Source organism: Prionailurus viverrinus, chromosome C1 (assembly GCF_022837055.1).
Source record: "Prionailurus viverrinus isolate Anna chromosome C1, UM_Priviv_1.0, whole genome shotgun sequence".
Classification (NCBI taxonomy): Eukaryota; Metazoa; Chordata; class Mammalia; order Carnivora; family Felidae; genus Prionailurus; species Prionailurus viverrinus.
The window spans coordinates 193937590-193955437 of NC_062568.1; the positions used below are offsets into that span (position 1 = coordinate 193937590).

Sequence of the window (17848 nt, forward strand, 5' to 3'; positions counted from 1 at the left end):
AGGGTAAATATGTCAGGAAGGCTTTCTTGTGTTAGCATGCAGTCTTTTTTCAAGGGAGAAGAAACTAGTCTAGGGCTTCGTGGCACTTGTGTATGAGAATGAGAAATAGGAGCTTATTTGTATAATTTCTTGGTTTGTGTGTTTTTTTGAAGAGTCAGTGTGGAGTCATGGAATAAGCATAAACTTTTGACATAGATAGACCTGGGTTTAAAAGTTGACTGTGTGACTTTGATAAAGTTACAGAACTGCTCTTAGTTTTAGTTCTGTCATCTGTAAAATCAGAATGCTAAAACTTACTTCATAGAAGTGTTTTGAGTAGTAGAGATATATAAGAAAACGTGAATAAATACCAGCCATATTTTAGGCATTCAACACTTATTAAGCAGACACTATAGGATACAAAGAAGTTTTAAGAATCCCACCCTTAGCTGCTGTTGTTAGTACTACTTCTGTTAGGTTTAAAGGTATTTTGTTTTTCAGTTCCTGTACTCAGAGAATTGTACACTCCAAAAATCTGTACTACAACATAGAATGTAATGACTGCCATCAAAGAGGTTCAGCATACCTCTTCGGCACTTTTGGAAAGGGAGAGATGACTTCAGACTAGAAGAGTCAAGGAAGGCTTCTTAGAAGTGGTGACATTTGCCTTGGGCCTTCAAGATGAAAGGATTTTTTTTTTTTAAAGAAATGCCATGATCCAAGTAATAGTCCCTTTGAGACTATTTGTCTTTCAAAGTTTGTAAAGTGAAAAAACTGAATTGATTTTTGACTATGATTTGGAAGACTGATACTCTTTATCTTAATATTTAAAATTGTCATAATATAAACAGAGGCCATCTATTTCTTTCTCAGTATTTGTCTCTACACTCCCAAAGAGCCTGTCCCAGAAGGTAAGAGACCCACCTACTACTTGGCCTCCACTGAGACTGAAGAAAAGAGGATCAATTAGGAGAGCCTTTTGTGTAGTGTGCTCAATGCTGTTTAATTTGATTTGCTGTCCTTAAATTATTTCATTACCACCAGGAGGTGAGTCTAAACAAACTCTGCATTCCTTTGAATTAATAGTAATCAGAGCTATCAGTTACTGAGTACCTACTGGGTGTTAGACATCCCTCTAGAAGGCTCACATATGTTATCTCATTTTATCCTTAGAACCATCATATGAGGTAGATTTTATTTTTCCCATTTTACAGATGAGGCTTAGAGAGATTAACCAGCCCAAAGTCACATAATGAGTGGCTCAGGAAATCCTTGAATCTCTTGACTGAACATCCCTCTGAGTTCACCAAGCTGTATTGATTTTTGAAGGTGGTAGGCACCTATGTGAGTATTAGCTGTAAGAAAAGAACTTTCTGGGGGCGCCTGGGTGGCTCAGTCGGTTGAGCAGCCGACTTCAGCTCAGGTCATGATCTTGCAGTCCGTGAGTTCGAGCCCCACGTCGGGCTCTGTGCTGACAGCTGAGAGCCTGGAGCCTGTTTCAGATTCTGTGTCTCCCTCTCTCTGACCCTCCCCCGTTCATGCTTTGTCTCTCCCTGTCTCAAAAATAAATAAAAACGTTAAAAAAAAAAAAATTAAAAAAAAAAAAAGAAAGAAAAGAAAAGAACTTTCTATCATTGTCCTCAGTTGTGACCATTCAAAAAATTAATTAAATATGTCATCCAAATATGTTCTATGCTTATGGTAATGATATTATACCTATTGGCAGTGCTTTCTTGTTTGTTTGATTTCGGGACACCTACTTTTCCTTGTTATTCCTAGAATTACTCTGTGTATGTACTTGAAGATAAATTGAAATTAATCAGACTTTAAGATTATAATACTTTATAATACCTCTTTATTATGGAGGGCCTTGCAAAACTAGAGTGGAAATCAACCCTGACCTAAACAGGAAGGACAGGGCTGTGATCCCTGTGAGAAGGGAAATAAAAGAGGTGAGCCCTGTGATTACCTGGCTTTCTGTCTAAATGTCTCTTCTTTTTTTTTCTTTTCTTTTTAAATTTTTATTTAAATTCTAGTTAGTTAATATACAATGCAGTATTGGTTTCAGGAGTAGAATTTAGTGATCCATCACTTACATACAACACCCAGTGCTCATCATAACAAGTACCCTTCTTATTACCCATCAGCTATCTAGCCCATCCCCCACCCACCTCCCCTCCACTAACCCTCAATTTGTTCTCTATTGTTAAGAGTCTCTTGGGGCACCTGGGTGGCTCAGTCGGTTGAGCGTCCGACTTCGGCTCAGGTCATGATCTCGCAGTCTGTGAGTTCGAGCCCGCCTCGGGCTGTGCGGACAGCTCAGAGCCTGGAGCCTGCTTCGGATTCTGTGTCTTCCTCTCTCTCTCTGCGCCTCCCCCGCTCATGCCCTGTCTCTCTCTCTGGCAAAAATAAACATTAAAAAAAATTTTTTTTTTTTTAAAAAGAGTCTCTTATGGTTTGTTTCCCTCTCTTTACCCCCCCTTCCCATATGTTCATCTGTTTTGTTTCTTAAATTCCACATATAAGTGAAATAATATGGTATTTATCTTTCTCTGACTTACTTCCTTTAGCATAATATACTCTAGCTCCATCCATGTCACTGCAAATGGCAAGATTTCATTCTTTTTGATGGCTAAGTAGTATTCCTGTGTGTGGGTGTGGGTGTGGGTGTGGGTGTGGGTGTGCGCGCGCGTGCGTACACTGCACCTAGATGTCTCTTCTAACTATGGAGCAGGGTGGGGGATTCCAAACAGAGCACACTGGTCTTGCTGAACTGAAGAGACATTATAGTTCAAGGGGAGCTGAAGCAACTGAAAGCAGTGTGGTTGAGTTCTGGAAAGGGGGAAGCTATGAAGAAGAACTGCTCTAGAAATCCTCAGGGTCTTGGGGCGCCTGGGTGGCGCAGTCGGTTAAGCGTCCGACTTCAGCCAGGTCACGATCTCGCGGTCCGTGGGTTCGAGCCCCGCGTCGGGCTCTGGGCTGATGGCTCAGAGCCTGGAGCCTGTTTCCGATTCTGTGTCTCCCTCTCTCTCTGCCCCTCCCCCGTTCATGCTGTGTCTCTCTCTGTCCCAAAAATAAATAAAAAACGTTGAAAAAAAAATTAAAAATCTCAGGGTCTTTTTGAATCTTTGCTGACCACACACATGACTGGGATCACACTGAGGGAGAATGGGGAAAGAGTGACCAGGAAGCTATGAGCAGGGAGGTGTTTGAGTTCCTACCAGCCAGAATAGAGAGCCCATGGTGCTCACTGGGAGCACCCAGTAGAGATTGCAGAGGGGCCGCATCTTTGCACTGGGGTTAAAATACCCATAGAGTATAGGCTACCCTAGAGCCATCCTAACAAAGCTTTTTAAAAACAAGCCTTACAGGTACCCAACTGAACCAAAAGTAGCTTAACTACCTACCAGAATAAAGTCTGACACTTTTGAAACCAACATTGCTAGATAGTCAACATTGTAATAGCATAATGTCTAACATCCAGTCAGAAGTTACCATGTTTGGGGTGCCTGGGTGGCTCAGTTGGTTGGGCTTCTGACTTGATTTTGGCTCAGGTCATGATCTCACAGTTTATGGAATCAAGCCCCATGTTTGGCTCTGGCTCTGAGCTGTTGGTGTGGGGCCTGCTTGGGTTTCTTTCTCTCCCCCTCTCTCTCCCTGCCCCCCTCCCCCCCCCCCGCATCTCTCTAAACAAACAAACTAAACAAACAAACATACATTTTAAAAAAAGTCACCAGATTTATCAGGAAAATGTGGCCCATATCTAGGAGAAAAATCATTCAGTAGAAACAGTCAGAAATGGCAGAGATGATGGAATTAGCAAACAAGGATATTAAAATAGCTCTATGTTCAAGTATATACAGGAAAATACGAACATACTGGTTAGGAGATAAATATTGTAGCCTTGCAAATAATTAGTGGAGTAAAGTTCCAATCTCTCATTTTTATTATCTTTGTTCTTCTATGGTGTTAATGATTTGGTGGAATTTGAATGTGCTTGTAGAAGTCTGAGTTCTAGAATCATAGCCTTTTAGGGTTGGAGAGAAATTTTAAAGGTCATTTTGTCTACCCTTTCATATTATAGAAAAAATAAATATATTTTATTGATTCTAAGATGCACGTTTCCCCACATTTTTATTTTTATTTAAATGTTTGTTTATTTAGAGAACAAGTTGGGGAGGGGCAGAGAGAGAAATTCCAAGTAGGCTCCACCCATCACACAAGGCTCAATCCTATGAACTGTGAGATCGAGACCTGAGCCAAAATCAAGAGTTGGGTGCTTAACCTGTGAGCCTTCCAGGTGCCCCTCCCCACATTTTAACATCTCTTGAACTTGAATCATGATATATCTCATAATCAATGGCATCTTAGATTTGATGAAATGTGGTAAAAAGCCCATTAGAATTGTAACTTTTCCATAAATTCTTAGTGGTAGAGTTCAAGACTTCTGCTTATATTACCCCCACTTGGAAAACCTTCCTCTTTTATTATTATTATTATTATTATTATTATTATTATTATTATGTTTTAGATATTTTTTTATTTTTTTAAATTTAATTCAAGTATAGTTAACATACAGTGTTATGTTAGTTCCAGGTATACAATATAACGATCCAACTATTCTATACATTACTTAGTGTACATCATAAGTGTACCCCTCTTTATACTTTATATCCAAATCCTGCCTGTTTGATCCCTTCAAGTCACAGTGACTGTTTCATCCTTTCTGTTGTTGTCATTGACTGCATCATTCATTTGATAACTGAACTTCTATTTATTTGCTGTATTGTTACTAAACTGGTTTTATCTGTCTCCTCAAATTATAAGCTCCTGTAGTCAAGGAAGGGAATTTATACTTCCTTGGGTCTTTTAGTGTCTACTTGATAGATATTCATTGATTGATAAGGGTACTACTATAATTAGTTAAGTATTAATACAACCTGAAACTTATTAATAGTACTGTTTAATGGTTGAGGGAACCACATATAAAACATTTTTTAATGTTTTTCTTTTTTTAGTGTTTATTTTTGAGAGAGAGCATGCATGTGTGTGTACACACACACACACACACACACACGCATGAGCGGGGATAGGGGGCAAAGAGAGAGGGGGACAGAATGTCCAAAGCAGGCTCTGTGCTCTCAGTGCAAAGTTCAGTGTGGGGCTCAAACCCACGAACCGTGAAAGCATGACCCGAGCTGAAGTCAGACACTCAAGTGACTGAGCCACCCAGGTGCCCCATGAAACATTTAGAACAGGGGTACTCAGTTGGTTGAGCATTCAATTTCAGGTCAGGTCATGATTTCACGGTTTGTGAGTTCAAGCCCCACATCTGTGCTGAAAATGTGGAGCCTGTTTCAGATTCTCTCTCTCTCTCTCTCTCTCTCTCTCTCTTTTTCCTCTCTCTGCCTCTCCCCAACTCGTGCTTTATCTCTCTCTCAAAATAAATAAAAATAAACTTTAAAAAAAAGTTTAAAGTCACTACATCTTAAAAAAAAACCATTTAGAACAGTGCCCGGCACATAGTTAAATGCTAGATATGTGTGGAACTCGTACTTCCACTACTACTACTATGACTACAACAGAAATCACTCTTTTTTTTAAAGTAAGCTCTGTGTCCAACGTTATCATTGACTGGAGATCAAGAGTCACATGCTCTACTCGTCGAGTCAGCCAGGTACCCATCACTAGGACTATTACTATAATTGTTTTGTGCCAGGCACTGTGTTAAGCATTTTACACATGCATTATTTTATTTTTTGTCATAACAACCTTACAAACTAGGAATCATTATACTAATTTAACAGATTAGGAAACAGACTGAGAGATTATACTGCTTGCCAAGGTCCCAAAGCTAAAATTTGGCAGTTGGGAACTGAAACCCACACCTCTGCCTCTTACTGTCCATGCTCTTGCTACTCTACACCACTGCTTATTAGGTTTTGACGGCTTTGGTAACTGCTTAGTAAACTGAGGGTAGAAAAAAAAGAATGGGTACTTACTTTCCCTCTGTTCAAGGACTTTTCCTTATAAATCCCATATTTTGAGTGGTGAATAGACCTTGGGAGAGGAAGTAGATGTACAGCTGCCCTTTGCTGCTGACTCTTAGTTGCTGGCGGCTTGGCTATTAGTGACAGATGAGTGTGTGACACTTTTTCAGGAATGAATTCTTGTTACAGCTGGCAGAATAGAACAGTTGATATGGAGTTGCAGTTTGCTCCATAATTCCACTTCCTGGTGTTCAGATGCGGTTGTCATTGCTAGGTCTCCCTCCTTACTTAAGTTGGTATATTAACAGTCACATCCAGGACTGCTGCTTCTGCCTGCTCCATGACCACACGGTGTGTTTGTACGTTGCCCTGAGCTGTCAGCAAAACATTTTGCTGAATCTCCTTTTTTGTTGTTGCTCTGCAACCTTTTTCCCCCTGGCCTTTCTCAGTTGTGTAAAGTCAGTTTCTTTTTTGGCCTTTCCATCCCAGAGAGAAGCTTGAAATACGAAGTGAGGCATCATAGGGATTAAAATGAATGGTTAGACAGCTGGCAGGATGAAATGAGACTCAGTGCCTGATGTGTGGTTCGGCTCTGAATATCTCCTTTCTCCCTCTTTTTCAAACCCACCTCTGTATCTAATCACCAGTGGTTGTGCCAGTGACCTGTCTATAGGGAGCTTAACCTAGTGCAATACTCACTGCTACTTGGAGGAACCAAGAAAGAAAGGTTGCACTTAGTCCTATCCACTTTATCTTTGAGTAAGATAGTAAAGTGGGATTTAGACATTCTTCCATAAAAACCAACTGTGTGTTCCCATATGTAGCACATGCCCAGGTTTGGCTTACTCACAGGTACTCAAGCCTGGGTATTTGGAGAGGAATGCATTTTGTATCTACCCTCTTATCTCAGGTTTTTAGGCACCAGTAACTGGAGATCACTTTGTCATTGGTGAAAAATAAAAAAAGGAAGCTCTTACAAGTGAAGAATACTTTGTTGGGGCTTGTGTGAGTTAGTGGCATATTTCTAGTAATCTTGTGAACTGATTTGTTGAGGTTTGATGCTTTGTTTTGTTTTGGTTTGTATGTTGGTGTTTGTTTTTCAGAGGAGCTTAGTTGTTTTTCATGCTAGACTCCTGTATGAATTCAGTGCTGAATTAATGACTACAGCTGAAAGGAATCTGGTACTTGAGTACCGACAAATACCAGGGGTAAGATTTCTCCATTTCTAAGTAAAATCATTCATAATTTATATGTATTCAGTCAGTAGAAGTAAGCCCACTTGGATGGATAGTTTGGCGTATTTCAAACCATTCCATTTTGATGAATTGGGTATTGCTAGAAATTGGCATTAGATTGGGAATGTGAAATGAATTTTGTGTTTGTAGCTGAAAGTCATCAGTGATAACATTGTAGACCTTGTATATTATAAGTGGATACATAACAGGGAACTTGGGCCAGGGTGGAGATACAAGAAATATTTTATGTGAATAAATCTTTTCTTTGGAGATAGAATAGTTTGCAAACAAAATCTCAGTTTTATATTAGCATCTTTTGAGGTTTTTTTTTTTTTTAGGGCAGCCCAAAGCTGAACTAGAAGGGTGAATTGAAATTCTCCCCCCATTTGCCAGTCATCATTAGATTAAGAACTAGAATCCAGGGGCGCCTGGGTGGCTCAGTTGGTTGAGCATCTGACATCCGCTCAGGTCATGATCTTACAGTTCATGAACTCAAGCCCCACATCGGGCTTGCTGCTCTCAGCACATAGTCCACTTCAGATCTTCTGTTATCTTCCCTTCCCTGCTTGCACTCTTTCTCACTCTATGTCTCTCAAAAATAAATAAAACATTAACAAAATTTAAGAACTAGAATCTAAGTTCCAGGTCTACTGTTTAAATGTATTTTCTTTTGGACAACCAGATGGACAACACTAAAAGAGCCTAATTTCCACCAATAAAGAAGCAGTTGTCTGTGGAATAGTTTATACTAGAAAAAAACAATTTTAGAGGTGAAGGTGATCCCCCAGTTTTAGCTTTAAGAGCAAAGCTATGATTAGAGCCTGAAGAGTAATAAAGGTAAGAACAAAAGGTGGTATTGCCCCCAAAGTGTAATAGAAATTTATGGAATTACCAGGTGTGAATGGTCCTTGATAGATCAATAGTGTGCTCAAGGAGTAAAATACTGGAGTTTAGAAGTCCTGTTTCCTGGACCACTTGCCCAAAACCAAATCAGGACAAGAAGGAGCCTTAGGTTTATTGAATGTAGGTTCATCACCTTTGTCATTACTTTGGGAAATTGGAAACTTCTGGTTTTGGATCACAGATAACTTTTTTGGTTCTCCCAGTCAGATACTTTCTCTGTCAACCAAACGAGTTTCATTTCTGTCTTGCTATCTCTCTTGGACGTTAGTGACCTAAACTGATTTGTCAGTAATTCTTTGTGTTTAGAAAGAGTCTAGTTATATTTGTAGGTTCAGCCTCACCCAGTATTTCAACAGGAAGTGGGTGGATGCTTAAGTCTATAATGAGGCATTCTTCCTTGTGGTTGTTGCATAGTTGTGAGGACTGCTGTATGCAACAGTAAATTCATACTTCTTTAAACATTTTTGTAGACAGATTTAGATTACAGTAAGTCTGTGTATTGTCTATCATTTTGAAATCAAATGATTATTTGACTTTTTAATTGGGATTTTGAACCCCTGTGGAATGCAAGAAATTTGTCTCTTGAAAGAGGAAACTGGTCTACAAAGTAAAGCTCTTCTCATAGACCCCCATCCAAATTGCTGTTAACTGTAGAACAGTGGGAAATGCTGAAGTGAAAGCAGAAGTCCTAATTGTCACACATATAACATCCCCACATGTTCTCATCCCCTGCTACTGCTGATCAGCATTTTGGGGGTGTGTTTCAAAGAGGAACTGCCTTGAGAAGCATTTCTGTTGTTATGGTTATTGCTATAGCTCAGATATACTTGTTTTGGGATGGAACCATAGAAATCTGCAGGTGTTGTCAGTGACCTTGGCTCTAAATGAAGCATTGTATATTTATTTATAATAAATAGCTAGTAATAAATATTACTACCAGAATGAGCAGTAATTTGTCTTCTGTCCTGGTAATAACAGGAATTCAGAGTGGGGTAAAGATGAATGTGTCCTCCCTCACATGTAGCCTTCCTTTATGACCTTCTTCCACCCTCTGTCTTTTTCACCTCACCCTAATTCTGCTTCAGGGTGTTGGAATCAGAGTTGTGAGAGTGTAGGGTAGATGTCAAAGTCTCCTTTTGACTTTATACTGACCACATGTTATATATAAGTATTTTGTGATAACTTCTAATATATAGGCCTGTAGAATCTTACTGTTTGAAGGGACCTTAGAGAATACCTCATCCAGCCTCCATTTCAAAGCATGAATTCTGCCATGGTACTGACAGTCTAGACTGGTCCATATACTGCCAGGTCATGGCTAGGGAGGGATGCCTAAAGTCTTTTACTTGTTCTCAGACTCATTCTCAAGTCCCTTAAGCTGAAAATAGCCAGGAGTAAAGATAGGGTTGCTACTGAGTCTGGCTGCATGTCTGGAACTGTTCCAAAGCCAGTTTTTCCTTTGGACTTACTTGGATAGCCAACTCCCAGATCAGCCTGGGAGCCGCCCAGGATGTAAATAACTTAACCTTGGGGCTCTGTCTGAAACGTCCTTTGGACCATTCTATATCCTGCAGGTCCTGGTAACTAGATGAATCTAGATGTGGAGGAGGGTTTGATTCATAGCCATGACCCATCCCTCTCTACAGTTCTTAGACCTGCTTCAGGCCTTGTGTTCAGAATGCAAGTCCATGTTGGCCAAGTAAGGAGGTTATAGCAACTTAGAAGCAAATCTAGAAATTTTAGAACTTCTTAAAAATCATCTAGCTTAGTCTCTTTATTTTGCAGATGAGGAAACTGAAGCCCAGAGTGAGAATTATATCTATCATCTTTGATTTAGAAGACATTGTAGAAATCATCCAATCTGACCTCTCAACATCAACATCCTACAGTCTGGGAATGTCTCCTGCAACATTCCTGATAGCTGGTCATCCACAGGACTGTACTGGGAACTCATAACCTCTGAAGAGAACCCATTCTAATATAGGACTGCTCTAATTAAAAGGAGCTAACTAAACTGAAGCCTGTTTCTCTATAACTTTTATCTCCGCAGTGGTCAATCCTCTCCTGTGTAACATCTCCCAAGGTGTAAGACCTTCTCAAACCCCATATTAGCAAATATCATTATAGCATATAATTCCCTAATCAAAGTAAAATATAACTGAAAAAGAACTTTATTTTTTTGTTTGTTTTGCTGTTGTTGTTTTTGAGAGAGGGGGAATGTGTGTGAGCAATGGAAAGGGACAGAGGGAGAGTCTTAGGCAGGCTCCATACTCAGCGCAGAGCCCAACACAGGGCTCGATCTCAGGACCCTGAGATCATGACCTGAACTGAAATCAAGTGTCAGACGCTTGGGGGGCCTGGGTGGCTGAGTCGGTTAAGTGTTGGACTTTAGCTTAGGTCATGATCTCGCAGTTTGTGAGTTCGAGCCTCACGTCGGGCTCTGTGCTGACAGCTCAGAACCTGGAGCCTGCTTCTGATTCTGTGTGTGTCTCTCTCTCTGCCCCTCCCTGTTCGCACTCTGTTGTGTCTCTCAAAAAAATAATAAAACGTTTAAAAAAAAAAAAAAGTGTAAGACACTTAGCCCACTCAGCCACCCAGGTGCCCCAGAACTTTATTGATTCTGTGAAGACAGGTCATTCACTCTTTCATGGCTCCAAAACTTCTTTTGGCATCTAAGAACCACTACTTTCTTGGTTTTCTTCACTTTCTCTTTTTTTCTGTCACTGACACTAGCATTTACTACCCCTTTGCATGATACTTTTAAAAAGAGACATACGTCTTATCACTTTGTGAGTATAACTGTACAAACCTATTGAGAGTAGCAAATAGGACTGAAGAGTTAGCCTTACCCCTACAACCTGTCCTCATTCATATTTGCTAGCTGTAGTGGGCCTCTCCATTTCTATTGTCATTGTCTTAACCTGTGAAGAGTCAAACTGATCTATTTATCTCCAGCCTTCTCCTGCCCAAATATAACTTCTTTGCTTCTGTTAGAATGACTTGTCTAAAATGCAAATTTGGCCATGTTACTTTCTTAATACGGTGGTTTCTCAACACCCAGTACTCCACAGATTTTCCACTAAATGACTACTGATGATAGAGGAGCCTTTCTCAACTGGATTTCCATGAGAGAATTAAACCCTAATGCCATTAGGCATCCATTGTATATAATGTATTAACTTTTTCTCCAATGCATCTGGAATGGTGCTAGTAGTTATGTACGGTCTTGAGGAGAATTGAGAAAATAGTCACTCTAATCATTTTCTTTGTTCTGTGGATCAGATGAGGAACTCAGTGTGAAAGAGTGGAGAGAGAGAGAATGTGTGTTCTTCAGGAGGTCCAGAAGCCTGGCTGGGAGCAACCTCTGGAGGAAAAAAACCTCAGTAAATTTCATTTAAGTCCAGGGTTTCATCTTTACATTTGTTTCATCTTTACGTTCATCTTTGCGTTCTACCACATAATATGTCTATAGTTGAAGGTGTTTAAAAATATTTATCAATGCATAAAGTTGATTTTACAGTAAGATTTTCCTAGGGTCCATGGACTACAAAATAACTACCTTTTTATTTAGCCTTGTAGTAGACATTTTATGTATGTTACATTACTTAATGTCTCCAGGAAAATTGCCCAAGATCACATAGCTAGTAAGGTTATCAGAGTCACGGTACTAACCCTAGTATGTTTGAATGGCACAACTTGAAGCTGAGTTGAGTCAAGAGCCTTGAGAGTCTTTGCCCATTTCTAAGTTTATCTTCACTGGAATGTAGGCTTTTTTTTTTTTTTTTTTTCCTAACGAAGTTACTGTTGTGTTTCAGATCATGCATAATTCCATACTTCTTATGGTGAATATAACTAACTTAAAAAAATTTTTTTAAGGTTCTTGTTTATTTTTGAGAGAGAGAGAGAAGGAGACAGTCCACGAGCAGGGGAGGGGCATAGAGAGAGGGAGACACAGAATTGGAAGCAGGCTCCATCCAGGCTCTAAGCTGTCAGCACAGAGCCCGACTCAGGGCTCGAACTCACGAGCCATGAGATCATGAGCTGAAGTCAGACATCGAACTGACTGAGCCACCCAGGTGCCCCAGAATATAATTAACTTTGATTATCCAAAAGGAAAATGAACAGTGATTCAGGTAATTCCATATAACAGGGAATCTTGTTTCTCATTGGTGGTTCTGAAACATATTAAGTGGTTTTTTTTAGTAGCAGATTTACTTTTCTGTTTGTTTTGTCTTGATAGATATTGACATATTGTCATTTCTTGAGTACTGTCTGTGGTGTGTAAATGGGGTGTCTCTCCCAATCAGATGAGGGCCCCAAATGATCACTGATCGGGTGGAAGCTGATGGTGCAGGCAGTGACAAGAATTCACCCAAGGCAGAACAAAGGAGATAGAAGTTTATTGAATACACCATAGGGGAACAGTGGGGAGGACAGCCAGGGGAAGGCTGTCTGTAATGAGGTATAGAGGTATAGAGGCTGTTTTTAAAGAGGGAAGGTGAAGGAGGTATGGGGACATATGGAATTCTCCCATTTTTGGTAGCTGTGCCTAGTTGCAAGTAGCCCATTGGTCATTTAGGGCCTACGGATATTTTGAGGGGGTTACCTGATGGGTCCGTCTGTATTCAACCAGGTGGTCACTGTGGCCCTGTTTCTGCATTCCATTGCTCAAGCCTGTTTGCCTAAAAGTGGCCTCTACACTCTCTAGCTGGTTGTGGGAACTGGTTTTTTTAGTGATAAGAAGCCATCTTGCTATTGGAAACTTGTATCCCATCCCCCCCTCCCCCCCCCCCCCCCCCCCCCACCATATGACAGAGAGTTGACTCCAATTGTGTTCTGCTTACTCAAGGCCCTTGGGAAAGTATAAATTCTAAAGTACCAAGGTGTTACAAGAACCTCCTCCTGGCCCCCAGTTCTACATGTACCTAGCCATCTGGAATCCAGTTTCCATTAGGTGTCCAGAGAGAACATCTGGAATGCCTTGTCAGTGGCCACATTTGATGTACAATTTCAAGGGGATCTGGCTCCTTTAGCTCCTCTGAGAAGCTGGAACAAGTACTGAAATGATTGCTAATAGAGGGAGCCACAGTGGCTGTTTTCAATCATCTCTGGCTGTACCATCGAATTTGATGCTTCCAGAAAGCTTGAAATTTGAGAGTATAAGAGCATCCAGAGGATGGTGTACAGAGCCCTGTGAGGTTCTTTCATTTGCAACCTCCTGCCTCTTTTCTTGTTCTAAACTCTTTCACCAGTGAGTTAGTAATGATTGCATCTTAGTACCTCTACACCATGTAGAGAAGAGGAGTTCAACTGGAAGGGAGAGTCCAGAGTTTGGCTTAGAAAACCTGTTGAGTCAAAGGGGAATTTAGCAGAGGAACGGAATGAAAATTATTTCCTTAGACAGTAGACAAATATTCAGGAAACACCTCTGCACCCCAAAGATAGGCACAGCTGCCACACTGTGACTATTAAAGGGAGGTTCAGAGTTATGAGCAAACAGCTGATTCTCTTGGTTCTTGGGCTGTTGCTGTTGGTGACAGGAAATCTTGTTCCCCAAGCTGCTGGCTTCCTGTTTTATTTTTACTCTTAGTAGATCAGAATGTCCATAACAAGGAGCAGTCTGTTCCAAAGGGTTCTACTCCCCCTTTGAGCCTGAAGGGCTTTTTTTTTTCCTTTTTCTTTTGGTCAGACAATATGTTGGTTCACTTTTAAGATTTGTGATACTTAGCTTTTTGTATTCACAATCAACTTTTTTTGGTGATGAGCTGGTGTTTTAAGATTTGATGTAAGTAAACCTGTTTTGCCTTTTTTTTTTCTTTTTAATTAAATGAAGAATTGGGAATACTGGGGACTTGGGTATGTTACCTTTATGCTTTACCTTTTCATTTGAAGTGAATTTGCATTTTCCCTAGCATGAAAACCATTAGGCTGTTTTAAATTTCTTTAGTTTCACGAGATACAGAAACAGGAACAGCCTGGTATGCCTTGGCTGTAGTCATACCCATTTTGTTGAGACTAAAACCTCCTCCTATCCTTGTAAAGCTAGGAATTTGGTAATCTAATTCTAAAACAATAGCTCAGCATGAACCTGAAGTGGTGGGGATTTCCTAGGGAAAGGGGCTCAGCTGACAGGATAAGAAACGGTAACTGGAAGGTTTCCGGATCTGCTCCAGACACTTCCTGCCGGCTCAAGAGCCTTTTGGCCCAGGTGTGTTGATCCGGATACGAATAGGAGAGAGAAAGGGAGCTCTTGGGTAGATGAGAAAGGACTAGGGAATCTTATAGCACAGTTTGCTTTAGCATCATGTTTGACATATTGAACGTGTAAAATTTTCCTTGATATTCTTTAATTCTGTCAATTTACAGACTAAACTTTAGTAGTGTTAATAGACACTGGCAGCTAGCGTTTAGTTGTACATTAACAGTCATCCATCAGGGAAGAACTGGAGAAGTTATGTCCTGATGTAGATCAATGGAATTGCTATTGGCAACTTAATTTCCGTGGTGGAGATGATCAGATGACAGCAGCTCTTTTTTGATCCTTATAATTGATCATCTGGAATCTGATCTGTCCTGATTATGGATACACCAAGGATAGGATCTGTCCGTACTATCCAGAGCCTGCTGAATGGACTGTTTTCTGACCATGCCTCCTTGCCTCTGGAGACTCTTGTTGGTTGGAGCGTTGTTGTTATTTTAAGGTTTTTAGGTTTTTATGCTGCCTGTGTAACTCAGCCAGCAGTCACTAGTTCAGAATTTCTAAACTGATCCGGCAAGCCTTCTAATAGCAAACCTTAAAGATTGGGGCGGGGGGAGCTTAAAAAAGAAGAAATGATGGGGGAGAGATTTTTTTAAAGCTGTTTTAGATCAGAACAAGACAAAAGAAAAGACTCACACAGCCCTAGTGTGCCTGGAATTTGTGGTTGAGTAATACTTTCCTGTTATTTCTTTTTTAGGTTGTTTTTCATCATTCAGAACATTGCCTGAAGCAGGTCCACCATGCCGTTAGTAACGAGGAACATCGAGCCAAGGCACCTGTGCCGTCAGACGTTGCCTAGCGTTAGAAGCGAGCTGGAATGCGTGACCAACATCACCCTGGCAAATGTCATCCGACAGCTGGGCAGCCTGAGTGAGTGCCGCAGAGAGCCTGTGCTTTGCCCTCAGGGGTCGTTGGTGCTCTTTATTTAGTTTCCTTCTCCTCCCGTGCTCCTATTTCTCCCCCATCTGCCTTCCCTAGGTAATGCGAAAATGTATCCCTCCCCCTCTCCCCAAAGAGAGGTTCATTTTTGGTACAGAATTCTTCCCCTCAACCTTTTCTTCATCTACCACCACCCTCTAGGTTCCCTCCACCTCCCCCTCCACCTGCTTCAAAAGAAATCTGTGGGAAGGGTGGCAGGAAGGGCTGCAGCAGAAACTGCAGATGGAATGACAGAGCAGAATTCTCTGTGTGTAAAGTGGGAGGTTCACAGAGCAGTATCTTGGGTTGGGGAATGTGCCCATAATTGCACGAGCTGTTCAATGTAGCTGACTTTGTTGAAGCCTCAAATGTGCCAATAGTCTTTCTCTACCCTACACCCCCTCCCCCAACTTTTCTTCCCAAAGAGGAGTAAAGCAAACATGCACTCAGATTCTAGCTGACTTGTGTACCCCGGTACACATTTAATTGTGCTGCAAGCCCCCAGGTCCAAGTTCGGGGTGCAAATTACTTTTGCAGTCTCTAGGGTATTGGGAATTCTGCAAGCTGCATGAACACACAATGACACAAAGTGTAGCTGGAGCCATTCTTCTCTAGTAAGAAGACGGTTGTTAGCCCAGTCTGTTTTGGAGTTGAGGGAAAGCCAGCTCAATGATATTTTTGTTGTTGTTGTTGTTGTTGTTGTTGTTGTTGTTGTTTTAATTGGCAAGAATGAATGAGACTGCCTAGGGTGGAGTACATGGATTTCATTGTGAATCAAGCTGACTTTGTTTGAAGCTGAGGTAGGGGAAGGGCAGACGCTTGGATAGGCTCTGCATTTGTCTTAGTGCCACTCCAGCTCCCATAAGAACCTTCGTCAAATTGCCATTTTAGTGATCTTCCTTAGCAAAGGCATCTTGGTATGAATTCTTTCAGACATTCACCCCTTCTATTGAATCACTACTACCCTTAGTGAAGGCAGTGGGGTATCAGGAAAGCCTGCATTCCCCCAGATAGTAACAGGCCCTGCCTTTAAAACAGGGGCCTGAGGAGACAGAGTTCTGCGACCATATGATGTATGGGGTCTGAGATTCCTAAGCCTTTTCCTAGCTCCAGAGGCCATCTCTGTTGATCTAGGGCTTAGGGAAACCTGGATGGGGCGTCACGAAGAAACGAAACCCTGCCAGTGCCCGTCTTACACAAAGGAACATTGACAGCGGTGCAGTAGCAGTGCAGCTGACAAGGAAGCACATGAAGGCTGTAGAGAGCCTCAGTGCTTCTTAAAAGCATCATTTCTGCTTCTGTCACCCTGAGAAGGCCAAATGGGTGCAAGTCAATCACACACCGGTTCCTTCTCCATAGGACAAAGGACATCTAGCTAATGATGCTTCTTACTCTCACTCAGCAGGAGTTATGCTCTCTCTCAGGTGTTTTTCCAGGGTAGTGTTGATGGATGTCATTGCTCACTCTCTCACTTGTGATCAGACCACTCCCATCTTGAGGAAGCTGATCTGAGGGCCAGGATTGGTTTGTACCTACAGAAACAAGATTTCCTCACATTGTAGAGCTAACTGACCCCTTTTTTTTTTTTTATCCAATAAACACGTATTGAACATATTTTATGTGCCAGATGCTGAGGGAATAGAGTGATAATAAGAAATGGTCTCTGCCAGGGGCGCCTGGGTGGCTCAGTCAGTTGAGCGTCTGACTTCGGCTCAGGTCATGATCTCACGGTTCATGGGTTCAAGCCCCACATCGGGCTCTGTGCTGACAGCTCGGAGCCTGGAGCCTGCTTTGGATTCTGTGTCTCCTTCTCTCTCTGCCCCTCCCCTGCTCATGCTCTGTATCTCTCTGTCTCTCAAAAATAAATGTAAAAAATAAATTAAAGAAAAAAGGTCTCTGCTTTATAGGAGCTTACAATCTACCAGAGGAGACAGAAATAAATAATTTTTAAGGGGAGAGGGCGATGAGAGGGGAACTCACATTTGTTGATTGCCCACTTTATGCCAGGTTTTAATAGGATCTTGACATAGATGATCTCATTTAATCTATTCAGTGATCCTGTGAAGGTAGGTGGTGGTATTCCCATTTTTCAGGTGAAGAAATGAAAGCTCAGAAAAGTAACTTGCCTAGAGAGACAACAGCCAGTAAGAGGTAAAGTAAGATTTCCAAAGAATTTCTCTGCTCTGTCTCTGCCAACACCACCCTGGTTTAGACCTTCGTTAACTCTCACCTAAACTGTTCCCTTGGGGTGCCTGGGTGGCTCAGTGGGTTAAGTGTCTGACTTCGGCCCAGGTCATGATCTCACAGTTTGTAAGTTCAAGCCCACAATAGGCTCTGTGCGGACAGTGCGGAGCCTGCTTGGGATTCTGTCTCCCTCTCTCTCTCTCTGCCCCACCCCTGCGTGCGTGCGTGCGCTCTCTCTCCCTCGCTCGCTCTCTCTCTCCCTTTCTCCCTTTCTGTCTCTAAATAAATAAAGTTAAAAAAAGAAATAGAGGCACCTGGGTTACTTAGTCGGTTGGCCATCCGACTTTGGCTCAGGTCATGATCTCACGGCTCATGGGTTC

The 17848-nt window shown here is 41.5% G+C and overlaps 1 protein-coding gene across 3 annotated transcripts in view; it reads left to right on the forward strand.

Annotated features, from left to right (window-relative positions):
• WASF2 (WASP family member 2) overlaps positions 1–17848 on the forward strand; it is a 73203-nt gene that overhangs the window by 36141 nt on the left and 19214 nt on the right. For 2 of the 3 annotated variants that reach the window (XM_047870440.1, XM_047870442.1), the window contains exon 2: positions 15064–15236. In XM_047870440.1, the coding sequence (XP_047726396.1) occupies positions 15107–15236 (130 nt within the window). In that variant the 5' untranslated portion in view covers positions 15064–15106. Of the gene's footprint in view, positions 1–13745; positions 13893–15063; positions 15237–17848 lie in introns of those variants that run through there. The other variant, XM_047870441.1, reaches the window with a different exon arrangement.